At 35.9% G+C, this 21,174-nt stretch overlaps 2 protein-coding genes across 4 annotated transcripts; both read left to right on the top strand.

Annotated features, from left to right (window-relative positions):
- Positions 1 to 7,616: 7,616 nt before the first annotated feature.
- Positions 7,617 to 14,944, top strand: LOC116032195 (DNA topoisomerase 1). 3 transcript variants are annotated; one of them, XM_031274647.1, is made up of 13 exons: positions 7,617 to 8,062; positions 9,032 to 9,187; positions 9,423 to 9,932; positions 10,012 to 10,478; positions 10,633 to 12,363; positions 12,696 to 12,810; positions 12,900 to 12,989; positions 13,193 to 13,258; positions 13,342 to 13,437; positions 13,606 to 13,719; positions 13,879 to 13,944; positions 14,032 to 14,127; positions 14,556 to 14,944. In XM_031274647.1, the coding sequence occupies exons 2-13, from the start codon at positions 9,128 to 9,130 to the stop codon at positions 14,697 to 14,699; spliced, it is 3,555 nt and encodes a 1,184-aa protein (XP_031130507.1). In that variant the 5' UTR covers positions 7,617 to 8,062; positions 9,032 to 9,127; the 3' UTR covers positions 14,700 to 14,944. The 3 variants fall into 3 exon arrangements, with proteins under 3 accessions (XP_031130507.1, XP_031130508.1, XP_031130509.1); XM_031274648.1 differs by having other exon boundaries at positions 7,619 to 8,062; positions 9,429 to 9,932; XM_031274649.1 differs by lacking the exons at positions 7,617 to 8,062; positions 9,032 to 9,187 and having other exon boundaries at positions 9,713 to 9,932; positions 10,017 to 10,478.
- A 1,184-nt stretch (positions 14,945 to 16,128) lies between these two features.
- On the top strand, positions 16,129 to 19,046 carry LOC116033601 (F-box/kelch-repeat protein At5g42350-like). Its single transcript, XM_031276353.1, has 2 exons — positions 16,129 to 16,389; positions 17,019 to 19,046. The coding sequence occupies exon 2, from the start codon at positions 17,070 to 17,072 to the stop codon at positions 18,786 to 18,788; it is 1,719 nt and encodes a 572-aa protein (XP_031132213.1). The 5' UTR covers positions 16,129 to 16,389; positions 17,019 to 17,069; the 3' UTR covers positions 18,789 to 19,046.
- Positions 19,047 to 21,174: the final 2,128 nt, after the last annotated feature.

The following is a 21,174-nucleotide window of genomic DNA, read 5'->3' on the forward strand; positions in this document are numbered from 1 at the left end:
TCAACGAACTAGAACAATAGGAGAGCACTTTGAAATTATTTCAGAAGTGTTGGCCTTTAGCAACAAATTTGTAAGAAAAAGATTGATTTTTGTAAGAGAGAGGAGAGAAAAATCAACAAAGTTTTTAATATGTTCAAAACTAGCAGAAAACCAATCTATCAACACCAAGTATTTATAGGAGATGGTGAAATAATTAGGAATTAAATAAATCTAGATTTGTAACATTCATAATCGACAACTTAATATGATATTTAACACTGCAATTACGACCGTTAATTCTTAAAATTAAATTGGAATTAATAAAAATTAATTTCAAAACTTGACTAGAATTAACGCGATTCCAGAACGGCACATCGAAAGGTTACTCAAAAAGTTGCATATGAAAAGTACATCCGAAAGATTATACCCAAAAGTGCAATTAACTTTTCAAGCAAAATCGAATAATAAAAGTCAACTTTTCGATCAAACAGAAAAGACGAGGCCAAGTCTCACTTCTCGGTCAATTGTGACTCATAGTTGACCGAGAAGTTGTGCCTCATCAATTCCATCCGAATCAATTGGAAAATATTTTACGAAAAGATGGTATAACTTAATCTATATGAGTTGTCAATTTTCAGACGATATTTGTGTACACAGGTGCACTAAGTCAATTTTTAATTGTTATTTTTGCTACAATTTTACAACATATACTTTATATATTGTACTATTCCATTGAATATCTCTGATCAAATGAAATATACATGTACATAATGTGTTTTAGTTTGTATTAGGTGCATTGACTCTTTCATCAACAAAAAATGACAAGTAATACAAGCTTATCAAGTAGGTACATTGTTGGATATCTGAAAACTTCTTTATTAAAACATTAGTCAAATATATATTATGTAGTAGTTTTTGGCAAATGAAACTATAGATTTAGACAAGTCCTTTAAAAATAATAATAATTAAGAATAATGTTTGTAGTAGTTGTAGAGAGTAGAGAATAGAGAGGTCGATCCGGTCCACGTAGCGGACTTATGATGCTCCATAATGTGCGGCAGTGAAAGTGGGAAGTGTGGTAGCAATCATTAATTGCCTTATTTTTATGTTTGGTTTGGTCCTTGGTAGGTGCCACCTTAATTTTACGAAAACCATACATAGATTTTAAAAGTTATTATTATATGTAAACATTTTGTGTATTTTTAATTCGGGTCTACCTTGTAAGGTGAACATAAATTCACAAAATAATTTGTCACTTTTTGTTATCATCCACATAACACTGTATGGACAATAATTTTCCGGTTGTTGTGGCATGAACCTGAATTCACTTTGCAAATAAGGTGGACCTATGTCCATGCTCACAATTTTTAGAACTCTATGCTAACAAATTTTGAACTCTATATTCGCAATTTCATAACTCTATAGTCAATAGTATAATGTGTTGTAATGGATTTTGTTCTCCATTGGCCTTTTGCTCCCAGGTTGTATGATATGTAAAAACTACTATAACAGGAACTACTATAACAGGAGAATGAAGACAAGAAGAAAGAGAAGTATTCTTATTCATCATTGTTGTATATTTACAAGAGGGAAACCATATATATATAATATATAAGTAATAATAACACTACTAATTACAATGACCGTTACAACGGTTACATAATAATGACCACATGAATATATCATTTATATAACACTCCCCCTTGGACATTATTTGTTCACGATCTTGCCTGGTTAAAAACTTGCTAGAAAAACCCTGTGGGAAAAACCTAGATAATAAAATAGTACAAGTTACATGAATGGTGTACTTGAATATTTTCATGTCTCGTTAAAAACTTTACTAGGAAAACAACGTGGGAAAAACCTAGTTGAAGAAAATAGTATATGATATTTATAAACTCATATCCTAGTTGCCTCATTAAAACCTTACACTAAGAAAACCCAGTGGGAAAAACTTAGTTAAGGGAAAAGAGTACAACCATAACTTGTTGCGTTTAATCTTTAGAATTTACAATGGTTGATGGTCTTCTGGACCAATAATTGTTGCTCCCCCTGAAGACAACAACTCTCCTGATTGTCTCGTTAAAAACCTTACACTAAGAAAACCCATTGGGAAAAACTTAGTTAAGGGAAAAAGAGTACAATCATAAGCCTTCAAGGCATAATCATCAGGATTTCGGGGTTCGTATATTTAAGTATTTATTTGCAACTTTCTCCCCGTTTAGTATATCATACTCATGCCTGGTTAAAAACCACACTATAAAAACCCAGTGGGAAAATCTAGTGAGGAAAAGAGTACATAGTATATAGGTTGCAAAAGAGTACAGTTGTTGGTCCTTTTAGACCCAATCTTCAGGATTGATAGGAGAATTACTCAGTCAATTATGATCTATGCTAAGGTCATATAAAGACCATACCGTCCAGTGACCTTACTGTCATATGATCATGACGTTTATTAGCTGCATATCTAAGTTTGTACTGCCAATTATCTTGTATAGCGGAACTTAATGTCATCGTACATGGGAGATTTGATTAAAATTAATCAAGGGTTTCTGCGTTAACCCATATGCTACAAACACTCGCTATTATTAATCACCTTATTGTTTTCATTTCTCTATCGTACAAACATCCATTTGTAACCAACATGGTTATTATTCAATGGTGAATGTATTGTCAAGAGAATCTGTTTTAGCGAGTCGAGCTCTGCCTTAATTGCTTCTTTAAATATTAAATAATGAGGATGCTTCTGGCATCTCACCTGGATCCAATTTATTTAAATGAGCAATTATATAGGCGTGTGTTGTCGACAGTTTTAAAATTTTGTCCCAAAATCATGACAATTTTTAATCAGATTGTTGACATTTCCCAATATTCGGATCTGATTGTTCCGTATCCCTAGTATTATGTTTGTTTGGTGCACCTTACTAGGGTTTTTGTCGTCTAGACAAATGTCTTCAGGACATAATTCTTTTTAAGACAAGAGTGACAATACTTCTTTGTTAGATCTAGTGTTATGTTTCATATCTCTTAAATCGATAGATTTTCTACACTTCTGGTGTCAAGGAGTATTGAGATAAATATATTTGGTCCAATTTGGGGATTATCTATAGGACATTGTCACTCTTTTCTGATCAACATGATCAGTGTATATATACGTTATCGGTATATATTTGGCAGATTATTTGCTAATATCGCAAATAGATTATCTACTGAATTTCTGGTTCAGTTTTACTCGTACATGGATTATAATGAAGATCATTCCATTTCATGGAATTTCTCGGCATTGAAATTTGGGTATATCTCCCCCTAATGCCGTGAAACTGATCTTCAGTATGCAGTCATCGTATCTATTGATTCCTTATCATGGACTCTATGTAAACAGACGGAACGTTATAGCCCATAAAGATACTCAAATGGTGGTGATATAGCAATTTGACTGCACATTAAGAATAGAAACGCAGAATGGGAAATGTTTATACGTACTAGGTTGAAGGGGGGATTGATACTGATATGCAGTGAGCTAGATTTGAAAATATATCAAGTATGATGTCCCCAAAATCATCAATACCTGGTTGGGTCTTATCACAACATTTTGGCACACCAAAAGATAATCATAAGTATGGTATGAGTCTTCAAAAGTGCCAAAATAGCTTTAATAAAATTAAAGCAAGGAATATTGTATAAGATGATGTGGATAATTTGGTTTGACTTAGATATATACAACATAAGATAAAATTTTGTATTTCTCATTCCTCTTTTCATTAATGTTTTTTCCCCAGTTCAAATCCGGGTGTCGCTTGATCAACAAACAAAAACCTCGAAATCTCTTCTTTTCTTCTATTGCTATAAGATAACAAAGATTCCGCAGCAGAAGCAGAGAAAACGGAGTGGTGACTGTTGTCTTGATACTTGTTTGATTCTAAACATAGGGTGAGGTTTTTATAAAAGATGGACAATCTACTTACATATTTAGGTCAAAGAAATATTCGAATGATAGAGGAGCTATCAAGACTTCACGATTCCCTCTCACTGATGATCATTCATATCGGGATGAACTATCACCATTGAAGGATAGTGATCTTCAACTGAACATAGATCATGCACCCGTTCAAAATATTGAGGATCTTGCAACAGAACTACTATTGTAATTTACAGAGGAAGAACCAATCACTTCTGGGATAGATATAAATTTTGGGTTATGATAGGGTCTGGTTTTGCCAAGAAAACCAACGGACTTATTCCTTTTTGTTTATAAGAAATGATGATCTATCGGAGCCCACAAAGGAAAACTTATCAAGAATTTGTTGGAGGATAGGATATATAGTAGGTCATCAATATGACAAGTAAGAGCGGTTACTTCAGGCAATGCACAACTTATTTAGATTCAACAATGTGCTTGTTCACATAGGTTTCAACAAAATGCTTTGGGGTGTGTCACGCACGTGACCGACGCCTCTTACACCCATATGTAAAGCATAACTTGCTGTCGGGCCAAAGTTAAGACTTTGTGGTTTGCTTATCGTCAAGTGGGTTCATTTTTGCCTTTTATTACGGGACTGTTTGTTGTTGCCACTGTTGCCATATCTCTTTTTCGTCTTCTTCCGCGGTAAGTGACATTTGTGTGCTTCGGGCACCGGAGCAGAGACAATTGGTCATGCATCATAGATTTGCACCAATAGGTGGTGCGTCTACACTTACGGGAAATATGGTGATATGGAAAAGAAAACAAGGTCTCGATAGGCAAATTTTTATTTTAAAAAGAACCATTAATATTTTCTAGGCAAAATTTATCCTTCAGGGATTTCCATAAGGTATAAAGAGCCGTTGTCGGAAGGTGTTTAGGATTCTTTAACGTGTCTTTTGATATGACATAAGCGATAAATAATAATATGCAAAATCATTTCTTTATGCTAAATCCTTTCTAGAGACACTAAGGCATACTTAAATATGCTATTCTATAGGCGTATTCATAGCAATACAAAGCATAATATGATTAAGCATATTATGAAACTGGAAGGGCTCATATATTATAAATAAATTGTAATACTTAGACAATTAAATATGAGCACACATATTAAATTAAAATTCAAAACAAGCTAAAAGAAAGAAGAAGCTCATATTGAATTATAATTTAATAGAATTATCTCAACGAATCAGTCCAAAAAGCTCAAAATAATTTGGCCTAAAAAAAATATTCCAAAGACCTTAAAAAGGAGACCCAAACGAATTAAAGTTTTATTTAATCATAGGTCTGGCAAAATTGGACTACATGGCCCATCATAATCTATCATATTTGTTCAATAACTTATGAACACAAAATGAGCCCAACAACAATAATAGCTTTTTAAAGATTGGATCAAGTCTGGCTGAATTGGTCCACACCCGACCCAAACCAAATCCATCAAGCTATTATCACTTTGGTCCATAACCCTAGCAGCCATTCATCATCAGGCAAACGAAGCAGCTAGAAGAGAGACAGATGCGACTGGACAGACAGACGCCATAGCCATCGCACCTCGCGTTCGTCTCCTTTCGCCGGAAAACCAGCTCCATCGCCACCGCTTGTCTTACCGCCGTCGCCGTCGCCATCGCCGAGCAGCGCCACCGTTGCCGCTGGACGACGCCGACGCATGAAGAAGCCAGACGGGGGCGGGCGATCGTCAACAGTCGCCGCCGTTGCGACGCCGTGACCGCCGTAAAGATCGCAACGGGCGATTGAATTCCGATCAGGAAGCCGATCGGTAATAACCAAGGTAGGTATTTATGATTTTTCGATTTCTAAAATACTCAAATTTCGCCCAAAAACCAACATATATACTGCTAAGTTCATTCCTAGTTCTCAACAGGAATTATGTTGTGAAGATCTCTTTTTTGTAAAAGTATTCGAAGAACGTTCGTAAATTTCTGAAAATTTTTGTATAAATCCGTATATGTGAAAAACTTTGTATGCATTTCGTCGGGAAAAAAATGTTTTTCTTTTCAGAAAATGTTACTGTATGAATGCATATCCGAAATCTTTGAATGCAATATGTTTGAATATGTGAATAATTTGTAAGTAGATAAGCATAGTGTAAAAAAACTCATGCTTTTGTGGATTCTGTGCAAAACACGCATACAACCTTTAATATTATGTATGTGCAATTTCGAAAAACCTAATGTTTGCAAAAGGTAAATTGAAGCATCCGGAAATAATAAACATCATTATGATATCATCATATGTATAAATTCACATATCATAAGCATATGCTATTTGAGACATCCAAAAAAAATAAGGCATAAAACTCATAAAATTACTGGGATTGTGAGCGTGATGAGGCATACACATATACAATTTAGGCATAAAACAAATTATATATAAAATTACCATTCACCACGGTGTACTGAGCACGCGGTGTACTGAGCGTGCTGATAACGTGTTGTAATGGATTTTGTTGTCCATTGGCTTTTTGCTCCCAGGTTGTATGATATGTAAAAACTACTATAACAGGAGGAGAATGAAGACAAGAAGAAAGGGAAGTATTCTTATTCATCATTCTTGTATATTTACAAGAGGGAAACCATATATATATAATATATAATATATAAGTAATAATAACACTACTAATTACAATGACCGTTACAACTGTTACATAATAATGGTCACATGAATATATCATTTATAACATAATGCAAATTTTGAATATATGTAACAAAATTGTGAATATATAGTTCGAAAATTGTGAATATTGAGTAATGTAATTTTGTATATTGAAATTTAAAATTGTGAATATAGAATTCTAAAATTGTTAACATAAAGTTCTAAAATTATGAATATAGAGTTTTAAAAGTGTAAACATATAATTGGGTCCACCTTGCCCTAGTCCATAACATAATTTGCATGGTTATATCGTGGACCAGGGTCCATAGTGCACTGTGGACTCTGGTTCGAAACGACGTCATTTCGAATGTTAGTGGACGGAACTGGACGGACGTTCGTTTCGAATGACTTCAGAGAATACACCGAATCCTTGTCTAGAATACATAGAATGAGTTCAGGGAATACACAGAATATTGATATAAGTACACATAAATTGTCCTCTTAACATTCGGATACACAAAACACGCCACAACCTATGTTTAAGTACCCCTAACATGAATACACAGAATCGTAGTCTATAATACACATAATGCCTTCAAAAAATACACAGAAAATGAAAACACCAAATACACAAATACATCACCCATGTGTTTAAGTACCACTAACATGAATATACAGAATCCTTGTCTAGAATACACAGAATAACTTTAGGTAACATACATAATATTGACACAGCTACACAGAAATCATCCTCCTAACATTTGAAAACACAAAACACGTCACAACCTATGTTTAAGTACCTCTAATATGAATATACAAAATCGTAGTCTACAATACACAGAATGCCTTCAAAGAATACACATAATATTTAAACTAATACACAGACCTCATCATCTTAACCTTCGGATCATCTAGTTATTTAAAAAACAATTCTATAACTATTCTCATAGTTCAATCAATGAATATTATATACGAATTCATTTATTTGCATCAACAACAAACAAATCAAAACCACCAATCTGAACAACACAAATTTTTTTGAAAGTTAACGGCTAAATTGCAAAACGTGATTTTCAAAAAAATAAATCGTTAATTAAAATAACCAAAACGACGTCGTTTTGATAATGTCCACGATATAAATTGCCTAATTTACCATCCACTTAAAAAGACGTGGGCTTTCTGTAAAATTATGAAAAGCCCATAAATGAACCCTTGATTGATGGCCTGGCCCAAATTCCCGAGTTGTAAACCGTTAAACCCCTCCTCTTCTCATACTACAACGATAAACCGCCGACGTGTTTCTGTATCCCCTTCCTCCTTGCTTGCCTCCCTGAGAGGCTGAGAGAGTCTGAGCTGAACCCTACGGACCCACTTAATTACTAAAATAGCCCACTCCTCATTTCTCGGCTCTCACACGCACATTGCTTTCACCCTAAATTGCTAAATCCCAATTCCTAACTTATCCACTTCCAGTTCGCCCACCGTCTCCGCCTTCACCCACCGCCGGTAAGTATTTGTTTTCTTGAGAAAAAGAAATATACTTTGCAGTATATGTATATGTGTGCTCTGTGCTGTACTACTGTGAATTTGTAGGTAATAGAGCAGGAAAACATATTTTAATTCAAATATAGGCATCAATGGTCGAGCTCGATTGGTTTCTGTCCATTTATTTGACACAGAATCATAAAATTTCGATAATTGGTCGAGCTCGAGCAGCACATTTCTTAACGAGCTCGAGCCAACCCATGCTCGAACTCAGCTAGCTCGTTTGTACCCCTAGTTTAATTATTTGTCTTTAACAATGAAGTCTCTGGCTCTCTGTTCATGTTTAGTTTAATTAGTTTAATTATTTGTCTTTAGTTTAAATTTTTGACTTTACCACCATTTCTGCTTCTGCTGACTGCTGCTAGCTTGCTACTACTAATTTTACTCCATTTTCGGTATTTTTAGCATTGTTAAAACATAATTAATCTTAAAACTATCATTACTGTAAGTTTACATTCATGACAGCTCTACATTGTTTCTAATGCTGGGTACTGGACAATGTTTCTATCATCATTCAATTCAAAACATATTAATGTACTGGACACTGGGTTTAAAGCATTTTGTCTACTTATTTCTTTTGGATTTGGAATTACGTAGTAGTGCAAATTAGAATTTTTAATTATTAATTGTGGAATTATTTGTTATTCTTTCAGTTTTTGGTTAACCGACCTAACCGGCCGAAACTGTTTGTTTGTTTTTTGGTTGGTTATGATGGTAAAAAATGTTAGTCGGTTTTTTGGTCAATCGACATAACTGACCGAAATCGACTGTCGGTTTTTCGGTTAGTCATAGCATTTACTTCGGTCTGTTAAAAATTTCCTTCGATTTTTCGGTCGGTTACTGACCGTTTGCTCACCCCTAACTGAAATGCCATTTGTTTTCCTTTTTTAATTTGAACTTATTTCTGGATTTTCACAACTTCATTTATAGTGTCGGAGAAGCTCTGAGCTCATATGGGATTATGTGGAGTCCGGCGATGGACTCCTTTCATTGAAAAGTATTGAGAGTAAAAGCCGTAACTCTCAAATGGCGCTAGTCCAACAACTATTCACCAATGCAACTAGTAGCTGCCTCACCATTATTATGGTAAGTGAATTCAAATTTGAGAAAATGGAAGGATCTGAATTGGAGAACTGATAAGTTTCGATTATAAATGATTGTTTCAACTTGAGAATGGAAATACGTTATTTCGTTTAATTTGTAAATATGAATATGTAACTTGTTTGTAATGTTTAGATCCATTGGAATGGTGATAACCATGTGTTCTGTGTTTGTATTTATTTTGCTTCAACACTGCAGTCAATTTTTGTTTTGCTTTAAGTTGCAGAACAAGGCATTTCAGAATTATTCCGCAGCTCATTTACAATGTCCAGCGTTTGGAAGCATCAGGAAAATGGAGACATTGCATCGGCAAGCAAGGATATGTTTGGTGTCCAGGGCAATCCCGCGAAGAGCTTTTGCCATTAAGTCTGACCAAAAATTGTTTTTCACTGCCCTGCCAAACCTTAGAATGGTTTTACCCAGTAATGAAGCTTCCATCAATTCTGTTTCATTGGGTAGATTAGGTTCCCGGTCCTTTTCTCATTCCCCTAAAGTGGCAGTATCATACAGGATTAATGGCCATAGTCCTCATGAGGTTAACAATAAGGATGTGAATCTAGAAATATCAAGTTTGCCTGCTAGTGATAAGGAATCATCTATAACTAAAGGGAAAGTGAAGCGAAAATTGAGAAGCAAAAAGAATAATGGTGAATCTGCTGATGGTAATGAGGAGGTTCCACAACAGAAGGCACGGACTACAAAAAAGAGACAATCTCCTGCTACTTCAGAGGTTAGTAACATCTCCATAAGGAGTATACAAATCTTGATTGTTTTAAAGAAATACAATGACTAACTTCACAGTTTTCCAGAGTAGTTCTACTGTCAATTCGTCTACAGAAGTGTCTGATGGTAATGTCTTGGCAAAGCAACAATCCACCCAGTCCAAGAAAAACAATCGCAGAAAGGGAAAGTCAAATAAGGATGCCAATGTTCTTGAAGGATCAGACAAGGCTATGGATTTTTCATCAACTAGTAACTTGCAACAAAACCAAAGTTTAAACATGGCCAGCAAAACCAAGCCTCAGGTTCAAAAAACATTGCCAAAATTATATCCACCCACCAATAAATCCGTTTTGGTGGTTGAGTCTGTCACTAAAGCAAAAATTATTCAAGGATATCTCGGGGACATGTTTGAAGTCCTGCCTAGTTATGGCCATATCAGGGACTTGGCTGCCAGGTCAGGATCTGTGCGACCCGATGATGACTTCAGTATGGTGTGGGAAGTTCCTCCAGCTGCATGGACCCACCTTATTGCTATCAAAGTTGCATTAAGTGGGTATGATATGCATTAAACGCTAAGTACTTATTATGCTTCTAAAGTTCCTCTTTATCACACTTTTATTTCTTCAGCATCATATAATGGCCTTATCTTGGTTGTGTTTAACTAATGCTTTATTCTTTATCTCATATATTCCCCCCTGTTTTCTCAGCTCCAAGAATATTGTTCTTGCTTCAGATCCTGACCGTGAGGGAGAAGCTATTGCTTGGCACATTATAGAGATGTTGCAACAACAGGATGCTTTACATGATGATATTACAGTGGCTAGGGTTGTTTTCAATGAAATAACTGAATCATCCATAAAAAATGCCCTCCAGGCTCCAAGAGAGATTGATGGGAATTTAGTAAATGCTTATCTTGCACGACGTGCCCTTGATTACTTGCTTGGATTCAACATCTCTCCATTGCTATGGAGGAAACTTCCTGGCTGCCAATCAGCTGGTCGGGTGCAGTCTGCTGCTCTTGCTCTAATATGTGATAGGGAAATGGAAATTGACAAATTTGTGCCACAAGAATACTGGACAGTTCATGTTGAGTTCAGTAAAAAGGAAAATTCAAGTTCAGCTAACAATGTCTATTTCTCATCACACTTGACACATTTTGATTCTCAAAAGCTAAATCAGCTTTCAATTAGTTCCAACACAGAGGCAAAGGGCATTGAACAGAAGATCAGTTCATCCATGTTTGAAGTTCTTAGTTCTAAGAGATCCAAAAGGCAGAAAAACCCGCCTCCTCCATATATAACATCAACCCTCCAGCAAGATGCTGCTAACAGACTGGGTTTCACATCAACTTATACAATGAGGCTAGCACAAAAGTTGTATGAAGGTGTCCAGTTGTCTGATGGGAAGGCAACAGGATTAATAACTTATATCAGAACTGATGGATTACATATTTCAGATGAAGCTGCAAAGGGCATTCAATCCTTTGTTAGGGAACGATATGGACAGAAATTTGCATCTATGAGTCCTCGTACATACTTTAGGAAGGTGAAGAATGCTCAAGAGGCTCATGAAGCTATTAGACCCACTGATATTCGTAGGCTTCCTTCGTTGCTTCTTGGGGTAATAGATGATGATTCCTTGAAGTTATACACACTCATATGGTCACGTGCATTGGCATGTCAAATGGAACCTGCTGTCATGGATCAGATACAACTCGATATTGGGAAATCAGATCAATCTATTATTTTCCGTTCTGCATCCTCAAAAGTTGAGTTTCAAGGTTATGAGGCTGTCTATGAGGACCAAGAAACTAATTCAATACAGAAGGACGAGAATGGGGAGGATTACCGTACTGAAATATTTGAGGTTCTTAGTAAGTTGAACTCAAAGGATCCAGTGTTTCTAGGTAAAACTGAGCTAAAGCAACATCATACTCAGCCTCCGCCGCGCTACTCTGAGGGGAGCTTGGTTAAGAAGATGGAGGAACTTGGTATTGGAAGACCTTCTACCTATGCATCCACAATCAAAGTGTTAATGGATAGAAATTACGTGACAGTAAAAAGCAGGGTACTATATCCTGAATTTCGCGGCCGTATGGTGTCAGCATTTCTTTCACATTATTTTTCTGAAGTGGCAGATTATAGTTTCACAGCCGATATGGAGACTGAACTTGATAATGTGTCTGCTGGATTGACTGAGTGGAAAGGCCTGTTAAAAGATTATTGGTCAAGATTTAATAAATATTGTGAACATGCCAAAAATGTTCACATCCATCAGGTGGAGAAGATGTTGGAGAAAACATATGGTGACTTTTTGTTTGCATCTCTTCCACAAGGATCTAGGACATGCCCTAGATGTCAGGAAGGAACTTTAATATTTAAAGTCAGCAGATTTGGTGCAGGCTATTTTATAGGATGTGATCAACACCCAAAGTGCAAGTGAGTATCAGCTAATGTTTTCATATGTTTTTCAGCCAGTGCTTATAGATATTATTTTTCTGGATAGGTTCTCATTTTTACTTGTAAAACATAATGCCATGCATTTTCCATTCTCTGTTATCTTTCATTAAATGAATACTATGTTAATGTTGGCCCCTTGTTATTGGCCTCTTTTTGGGTTGGAAAGGCTACTTTCACTTGTATGAGAATAACTAGAAGAATTAAATCCCACTGTGGATTCTTCTCTTTCTACTCAAATGCGATTGCACTAAAGTTTTACGGAGAATCTGTTATTGCTTTTGGTTGGTGAATGACCTATAAGCTTATTTCAGGTACATTGCAAAGACATTGTATGGTGAGCAGGATGAAGACACTGCATCAGAAGACAATACGAATAATATGGATGAGCCAACTTTGCTGGGTGTCCATCCATCTTCAAATGAAAAGGTTTTTCTTCTCATCTGTATAGATTAATTTGCTTATTAGCCATTTTATGCTCAGTCTTGTTTCTTATATATTTATTCACACTCATATAGGTTCTCCTTAAGAATGGTCCATATGGATTCTATGTTCAGCTTGGAGAAGACAGGGCTGGTCACATCCCCAAGCGAGCATCACTATCTCAAGTATGTGAGCTAACAGTCTTAACACATTAGCAACTTACAACTCTTAACTATTGGCACTTACAATGGGATACAACAATATTCTTGATTCACTATTATTTATTAGCATCATATAATGCTGATACATGAGTCATATGCATATCTCTGAAATGTTCAATTATAACTCTGTTGTAGTATCATTGACTTTGCAATACACTTTGGCTCAGGTAAAGGATGTGAGCTCAGTAACCTTGGATGATGCCCTGGAGTTGCTGCGCTACCCTGTGACTTTGGTGTGTGTCCAACAACCTTTCATTTTTTTCTTGATTAATTTCTGAATATTCACTGGATTTTTAAAAATGGGATATATATATAGGGAAAACATCCAGTTGATGGCCAAGATGTTCTAATAAAAATTGCAAAGTATGGGTTTACTATCAGACATAGGCGCACAATTGCTCCGGTACCAAAGGTATATGCTTAGTCAAATTCTGTGTACCATGTGTATATATATGTTGATGTTCCTTGCTATTCGCTGATGCATTTTGTTTGCTTATTAATGCTATATATTCTCAGCCTTTGTTTCTATACTACGTCGGTTTAGATACATACTAATTCTTTAATGTAAATTTGGCATCAGAACTTGAATCCCAAAGATGTAACTCTGGAAAAAGCTTTGAAGCTTTTGTTAAGTAAGAATGTGAGGAAGTGTGGACGACCCAAGACCAAAGGAAAGGTTGTGGAAGCTGATGAGGTATAGGTTCAGTCCTAGAAACCGAGTCATTTCTATGCAACATAGGAGACATTCAATCCAACTGCCCTTTTCACGCAGTTATAAGTGCATATAGATATAGGATATTATTTATGTAGAACCCTTACTATCATTGAATTTGCAATGTTCAATTTCTTTTAGGGAAAGGATGTGAGCTCAGTAACCGTGGAAGATTCCTCAGAGTTGTTGCAGTACCCTTTAACTTTGGTGATTATTCAACAGCCTAAAGAAATTTGTATATTTTAAATTTCTATATAAACGTTCTTTGAATTCATGAAAACTGGATATGTATAGGGAAACCATCCAGCCGATGGGCTTGAGGTCATACTAAAACTTGAAAAGGATGGATTTACCGTAAGACATGGGAACACAACTGCTCCCACACCAAAGGTACATGTTTATGCACATTCTTGATTGTGTGCCTCATGGTTCATTTAAAAATTGGTTCTTGCTTTTCATAGATTCATTTAGAATTACATTCTAATTATCACTGTTGCAAAAGCCGGTCTAGACCTGACGATTACCCTTCTAGGCGTCCGCCTAGGCGACCGGCTGCTTAGGCGCCCGCCTAGCGCCTAACTCGATTGAGTTAACTCGTCCATTTTGATCGAGTTAACCAAGTTAATCTGGTCGGTTCGGCCTTGCTAATTTTATTCATTATATACTTCGTGTGTATATATATATATATATATAGAATATGGACATATATATAGCCGCATAGGCACCCGCCTAGGCCATCTAGGCGCTCCTCTAGCCGCCCGACTAGCGCCTAGTGCTTACTGCAACCATGCTAATTATTGTATAAAATGCTAGTACAGGACTTGAAGCCAAAAGACGTAACCCTGGAAATAGCTTTGAAGCTTTTATCAAGCAAGGAAACTAAGAATGCAAGATCCAGGCAACGCAAGCGCCAAATAAAGAAGGGTGAAGAACAACAGGAAAAGGTTGCAGCTGTTAGGTAATTTAGGCTCACCATATCTCAGATACAATGCTCTATTTCCTGCAACATTGAGGACATTCTTTAGGCCTACCTTTCTTTCACAGCAATAGTTGCAAAGATGAGATTATTTCAGATCATGAAGAGGATGTTTGTACTTTGTAGTGGACTAGTGGTAAAATCCATTAAATGTAAGTAGCAGGTTACTCATTTTTTCATAGAAACCTATAATTTTTCCAAGGAAATCAATACAACATACATATTCTCCAAGTTTCTTGTCACCTAGAATTTCAATCCATGCTGACAATAGAGTATAGTGTGAAATGAATAAAAGATGAAAAAGGGAACCCTTCAAAGGCTCCCCTATAATGATGATTTCCCATTATCAAGAAAACAGAAAAGTTCCAAAAAAAAAGAAAAGAAAAAAAAAACTACAACAACAAAAGACACACAGAGACAATGTATGGGTGTGTGCAGGCTTTAATATAATTATTTATTTATTTTAGAAAAAATGTCAAAGGTTGTTAAACTATATGTGATACAATAATTAGATCTCTAATTATTAAAAAGTTGTAATTACATACAATTTGATAAAAAACAATTGTATCGGAATCACTGATCTATTAACATGGAACGAAGATGAAGGACCAATCCAATTTAGTATAGCTCTAGAGTCAAAGGAATTTCCTTCATCATCAAAGCTCACCAAACCTGAACTAGAGACAACGAGATGAGGGAGTGAGGCAGCTATGGAAACCTCTAATGAAGAACGCATCTATGGTTGCCTTCATCATTTTTTTGTAATAATGATTCCTCGTGTTTACAATATTATATACAATAAAAAGTAACATATATAATTATACTCGATACATTTGGTACAATAAAAAAAATCTATCATTATAAATATTTTTAATTTTGATATTGAATCAAAAAAGATTTTTTTCTTCTTTTTGCATCAAATGGAGAGGTGGTACCTCAAATGGAAATATCATACCAAATGAGAAACTTTGCCTTGTCTCAAAACTTAAAAAAAAAAAAAATTCTCAAAGAATCATCGATCATATAGAAGTCAAATGTCAGTTACTAAGTTACAAAATAAAATTTTATAAATTTTTGGTAATTTATAATCAATTAATAATTATTAAAATTAACCACCACTCATTTAAATGATAAGTATTTACAATTTGTGATAGGTATTGTCTATACTTCTAAAAATGATTTTAAAAATAATGAATTATAGTCTTTTTTTTTTTTTAAAGAATAAAAGCTTAATTCATTAATTCATTGAATTATAGTCTTAAAATGGAAAATTGCAATGGAAAATGGAAAATTGCAATTTAGAATAATTTGATTAACCTTGTTAAATAAAGTTTATCCAATAAATGAGGTGTTCTACTTGTTGCTTTACTAAATTCAATCATTCATTTCCAATTACGTATCAATAGAGATAAAAACAAATTCTTTTTGCCGATATGCCGATAGTGATGCGTGAGTGGTGTCACATTCTTTTCTGCTTCACATTTGGATCTCTGGGTCGCCTCTCAGATGGTTACTCTCTTCATTGTTTCATAGTCCAGAGCTTAAAGCAGCTGAATTTTTCTGCAGATATGTATATGGGAATGAGATCTTGAATGGTTATTCCTCTCTACTTAGCACCGACACTTGATTTGGGATCAAGTTTTTCTTGCTGGAGCAGTGGGTGCTTGCTTTCACAGGTTTTGCTCTCCTTCCTCCTCTTTTTCTAACACATTTGTGGAATTTCAATCTGGGTATGTGATATTTCTTGTTCCTTTTTTTGGGGTTTTCTTTGGCTCAAGCTGGCAGTTTTGTTGGGGGTTCAGGTTATGTAAAGTTGGAAATCAACAGATATTTGAAGCTTTGGGTATGTGAGGTTTTGGTCAGTTTTTAGATTGTAGAAGGAGAGAAGTAAAATGACAAGAATATGCATAATTTTTTTGTAATGGTCAGTTTGTGAATTTGTAATTTGTGCTTGATGTTTTCCTAAAAATTTGTTCTTGGTTTAAGCCTTTTCATATTTGATGGTTTCCAGCAAGAGGATGAGTTTTGGTAGTCTAATTTGATTTGGCAATGATGCAACACATAGAGAAGATAAAATCAAGTGTCCCAGATTCATATAATTGTCTGGAGTTATAAGTTATTATATACTGTGTTGTATCCATGTAAATAAGTTATGGACACTGTTCTAGTGAGTGGTGATGATGTTGAAGTAGAGATTAAGGGTCTACCAGTTTTGGGATTATCTGTGCTTAAATCTCCTTGATATGTGACAATGTGTTTCTTTATCATAAACAGGATTGCTAATAATGGTTGTTGTTCAATGCAGGAAAATTAATGTTTTGTTTGCTTTCTTTGATCATTTGATGACTTCAACGCGATGTCTGAAAGACTAACTGGAGAAGAATCTCTTGAACGGGATTTTGAGTCGTTGAGTGTGTCGAAACGTCTGGTCAGAAGTGTTAGCCAGAAGTTGAAAAAGAAGAACCATAGAGTTGAGGGAGAGGACAGTGCTAGGGGTGTTTCCCTAAATTGCCTTATAAGTCTTTATGGAAGAGGTGGGGGTTGTAAAGTAGGTGCTGACACTGGTGATGATCTCGGGAGTCAGCAAGGAAGAAGGCATTCAAGTTCGAGCGATGAAGGCAAAGGGTATGTGCCGGTATGTGGAAACGAGGAAGCCTCAGTGGATTGTTTCTCTTATGGAATGAGGGAGAAGCTCTGGAGGAGGAGTAACCGAAAGGCTTTACAGGTTGAAGAAGGCGTACAAAATAGGAGTGTGAATGTCTTTCTACCTGATGACATTCTGGAAATGTGCTTGGTGAGGCTTCCGCTTGTCAGCCTGATGAACGCTCGGCTCGTGTGCAAAAAATGGAAAAACTTGAGTGCGACGCCCAGGTTCTGGAAGATGAGACAAGAAGGTATGTTTCAGAGCCCGTGGTTGTTTCTGTTTGGTGTCGTCAAAAATGGCTATTGCTCTGCTGAAATACACGCACTGGATGTCTCGTTCAACAAATGGCACAAAATAGATGCAGAAATACTCAGAGGAAGATTTCTATTCTCGGTTGCCAGTGTTCGAGATGATGTATACATCGTTGGAGGTTGTTCAAGCTTGACCAACTTTGGCAAGGTTGATAAGAGCTCTTACAAGATGCACAAAAGCGTGCTGGTGTTTAGCCCTTTAACTCGATCGTGGCGTAAAGCAGCCTCCTTGAAACACGCAAGATCCTCACCTGTGCTTGGGATCTTCGAGGTCACTTCTGATTGCCTAATTATTAAAAACCAACAGCATAGATCAGAAAAACGGTTCTACAGGTCAAGGGTCGGTGGTATATCCGATGTCTATGAAGATCCTCACAGGCTTTCAGTCAGACGACAATTTGGACACTCTCTTGATGAGAACCCCTCGGTGAAGCCATACAAGTTTATCAGACAAAAAAGTGAACGATTTAATAAAGATCATAGACGGTTCATACTGATTGCTGTAGGTGGTCTCGGATGCTGGGATGAGCCTTTAGATTCGGGGGAAATTTATGATTCTGTGTCAAATAAATGGACAGAAATCCCGAGGTTGCCTGTTGAGTTTGGGGTTGCCTGTTCCGGTGTTGTCTGTAAAGGGTTGTTTTATGTTTACTCTGAAACAGATAAGCTTGCAGCATTCGACATAGAAAGAGGCTACTGGATTGGAATCAGGACGAGTCCATCCCCTCCCCGAGTTCACGAGTACCATCCAAAACTCATTTCCTGCAATGGTCGGCTTTTCATGCTCTCGGTCTCCTGGTGCGAGGGAGATGGCCAAATAGGCAGGAGAAACAAAGCCGTTAGGAAGCTATGGGAGCTCGATCTCATGTATCTTACCTGGACAGAAGTCTGCATTCATCCCGACGCCCCCATGGATTGGAATGCCACATTTGCCTCTGATAAAAATCTCATCTTTGGAGTTGAGATGTTCAAAATATTCGGGCAGGTCCTCGACTTCTCCACTGTATGCCGCGTTTCTGACACAGACACAAACTGGAAACACGTCTCGAGGAATCAGGTGGCTCACGAGCTCGATCCAACTTCGTGCGCAACAAAATCCATGGCGGTTCTGCATTTGTGATGAAGCCACTTCATCATTTCACCAACAAACACACACATATATATATATATGCTTTTCTCTTCAGAAATCTCGAACCAAGAACCTGCCATGGCTTCTGTAAGATCCTCCCCTGATTTAATTCTTCTTCTCGTCTTAGTTTGTACCCAGCCATGTTTGTGTTAACTTATTAGCATTTACATTCTTTGATGATGGTGATGTATGATCCTCCTGTATTTGTTTCTCCATGGAAGGAATAATTTACACAGTTTTTTGGTTTCACATCCTCTTCTCCATACCTATTTCTATTGAACTAATGAACTATGTCCATAAAATACGAAATCTCTCACTTTGAGACCCCTATACCTTGGCTCAACAAGATTTGTGGTAGTGGTAAATCACGGTGACTCAATAACCGATTAGATAGAAAGACCAATGCCTAGTGTCTACCAGAAACCCACCACTTTAGGTGTGGCTCCCACATTGTGGCTACCTGAACTTGATATTGCGTCTTTGTCCACAATCTACTCACTGGATAGCTATTTCTATTGAAGTTGCAACAATTTTCCATATTCCAATATATATTTTGCTAATTCTTTTGTCTAATTATCATCTGTAAAAATAATCTTGCAAGAACACTAAAAGAAATTTAAAATTTAAAAGAATAATATATTGCCTAGCAGATTGAAAAGTCTTTGATCGGAAACAAAATTTTAGCATGAATGAAAATGAAATTCTAGTCTAATTAATTGATTTGGTATGTATTTTACTTATGTATTTACATCTACTATATATATATATATATATATATATATATATAATACGGTTCAAATGCAGTTGGGGTGCTTAGGTGCAGTTGTGCCGTGAGGGGAGAGCCATTGATCTTACCAACATCAATGTTCAGGATTAACAATGTCTAAAAAAAGACGTTGTGGCAATTTGATCATTTTCTATACACGTCAAATTTAAGATGCGTGATTTTGAGCTTAAGGTGGGTTAGTTGTTAAAACTTAAGTGCGTCGGTCTAAAGTTTTATGCGCGCGGTTTCTGTGCTTAAGGTGCGTTGTTTGTGTGCTTAAGGTGCGTCAGACGTCCGTTGTTGAAACTTAAGGTGTGTTGGCCTAAGGTTTTAGGTTAGTTTTTTTTTTTTTTCAAACAATATTTTTTACAAGATTTTCTCTACAAAGTTATATTTATGTTAATCAAGCTTATATTTATGTTAATCAAGCTTAAGGTGCGTAGATTAAAAGCTTAAGGTTTATCAGTTTAAATTTAAAAAAAAATGAAGAATAGATTTTAAATTTGTTTTTGTGTGCTTAAGGTTTGTGAATTTGTACTTAAAAGTGCATGAGTTTTGTGCTTAAGGTGGTGCGTAGGCTGTGTGCTTAAGGTGAGTTAGTTCTTGAAACTTAAGGTGCGTGGTTTTTGTGCTTAAGATGCGTGATTGTGTTGCTTAAGGTGCGTAGTTTTTTCGCTGAAGATGAGTAGTTGTTGAAACTTAAGTTGTGTCAACCGGAAGCTTAAGGTGCGTGTTTTTTCTTCTTAAGGTGCGTGGTTTGTGTGCTTAAGGTGCGTGATTTTCTTTCTTAATGTGCGTTGTTTCCCTTCTTAAGGTGCATTATTTTTCCTTCTTAAGGTGCGTCAGTATAAAGTTTTAGGACACACTTTTGTTTTTTAGTTACAAAACACAACCAATATTCTTTACAAGATTTTCTCTACAAAGTCATATTTATGTTAATCCAACTTAAGGTGTATAGATTATAAGCTTAAGGTGTTTAAATTTTATTTTAAAGAGCATTGATCACTGCACAACCGCATGGGAAGCTTTAACCGCACCTAATCCCTTTCATATATATGTCTGTATGTGTGAACATGTTCTTAAGTAAAAAGTGAGGACTAATATGATTAATTCATTTAGGTAAATCAACAGTTGAGAGTTGCCTTAAAAATGAGGAGAAAAGTGAAGAGATTTGTTTTATAAATATTGCAAATGAATTTAAAAGTTTACAATAATTATAAAATTGATCATATTTTATATTTTTTTTGACTAAAATTCTCAATCATTGAAGAACTCTAATTGACGATTGAGATCAATCATCACTCTATATTTGAGGAGGTTAGTTGTTCTCATTTAAATGGACACACACATCTATATATATAACAAGGCAGAATTACATCAATATCATAGTCCAACACCAATAGTGGTATGGTGCTAAGTGACACAAAATTCTCCATGTCCGAACCACTAAAGCAAACAATGCTTTAATAATCTATTGGCTTAACATAAGAAAGTTACCTAGAAAAGCAGTGGACATGCAAGATGGTGGGTTGTTAGTTACAAAGTAGATGTATAATGTTGAGAAGTCAAAATTTCTTTCCTAATTTACTAATTTAATATAATTTGCCGACT

The sequence above is a fragment of the Ipomoea triloba genome, chromosome 10 (genome assembly GCF_003576645.1).
Source record: "Ipomoea triloba cultivar NCNSP0323 chromosome 10, ASM357664v1".
In the NCBI taxonomy this organism is placed as follows: domain Eukaryota; kingdom Viridiplantae; phylum Streptophyta; class Magnoliopsida; order Solanales; family Convolvulaceae; genus Ipomoea; species Ipomoea triloba.